The following is a 523-nucleotide window of genomic DNA, read 5'->3' as shown; positions in this document are numbered from 1 at the left end:
TAAATGCTTGGAATATAGAAAAAGTTTCAGTAGAAAGATGAATCTTACTTGTCATCAACAAATCCATACTGAAGAAAAGCCATTTAAATGCTTAGAATGTGGAAAGAAATTTAGTCAGAAAAGAGATCTCACTTCTCATCAAAGAATTCATACAGGAGAGAAGCCATTTAAATGCCTGGAATGTGGAAAGGAATTCATTTGGAAAAGTGATCTCATTTGTCATCAAAGAGTTCATACAGGAGAGAAGCCGTTTGAATGCCTGGAATGTGGAAAGAAATTCAATTGGAAGACAGCTCTCACTCGTCATCAAAGAATTCATACAGGAGAGAAGCTATTTAAATGCTTAGAATGTGGAAAGAAATTCAATCGGAAGACAAATCTCACTTGTCATCAAAGAATTCATACAGGAGAGAAGCCATTTAAATGCTTAGAATGTGGAAAGGAATTCAATTTGAAGACAGATCTCACTCGTCATCAAAGAATTCATACAGGAGAGAAGCCATTTAAATGCTTAGAATGTGGA

The 523-nt window shown here is 35.0% G+C and overlaps 1 protein-coding gene across 1 annotated transcript in view; it reads left to right on the top strand.

The window, feature by feature from the left end:
* LOC121923447 (zinc finger protein 678-like) overlaps positions 1-523 on the top strand; it is a gene marked incomplete at its 3' end in the record, with an annotated part of 2,495 nt that overhangs the window by 1,417 nt on the left and 555 nt on the right. Inside the window, exon 2 of the mRNA XM_042453881.1 lies at positions 5-518. Coding sequence (XP_042309815.1) covers positions 38-518 — 481 coding nt within the window. The remainder of the gene's footprint in view (positions 1-4; positions 519-523) is intronic.

The sequence above is a fragment of the Sceloporus undulatus genome, chromosome 2, assembly GCF_019175285.1.
Source record: "Sceloporus undulatus isolate JIND9_A2432 ecotype Alabama chromosome 2, SceUnd_v1.1, whole genome shotgun sequence".
Lineage (NCBI taxonomy): Eukaryota > Metazoa > Chordata > Lepidosauria > Squamata > Phrynosomatidae > Sceloporus > Sceloporus undulatus.
This window is presented reverse-complemented; position numbering and strand designations above follow the sequence as displayed.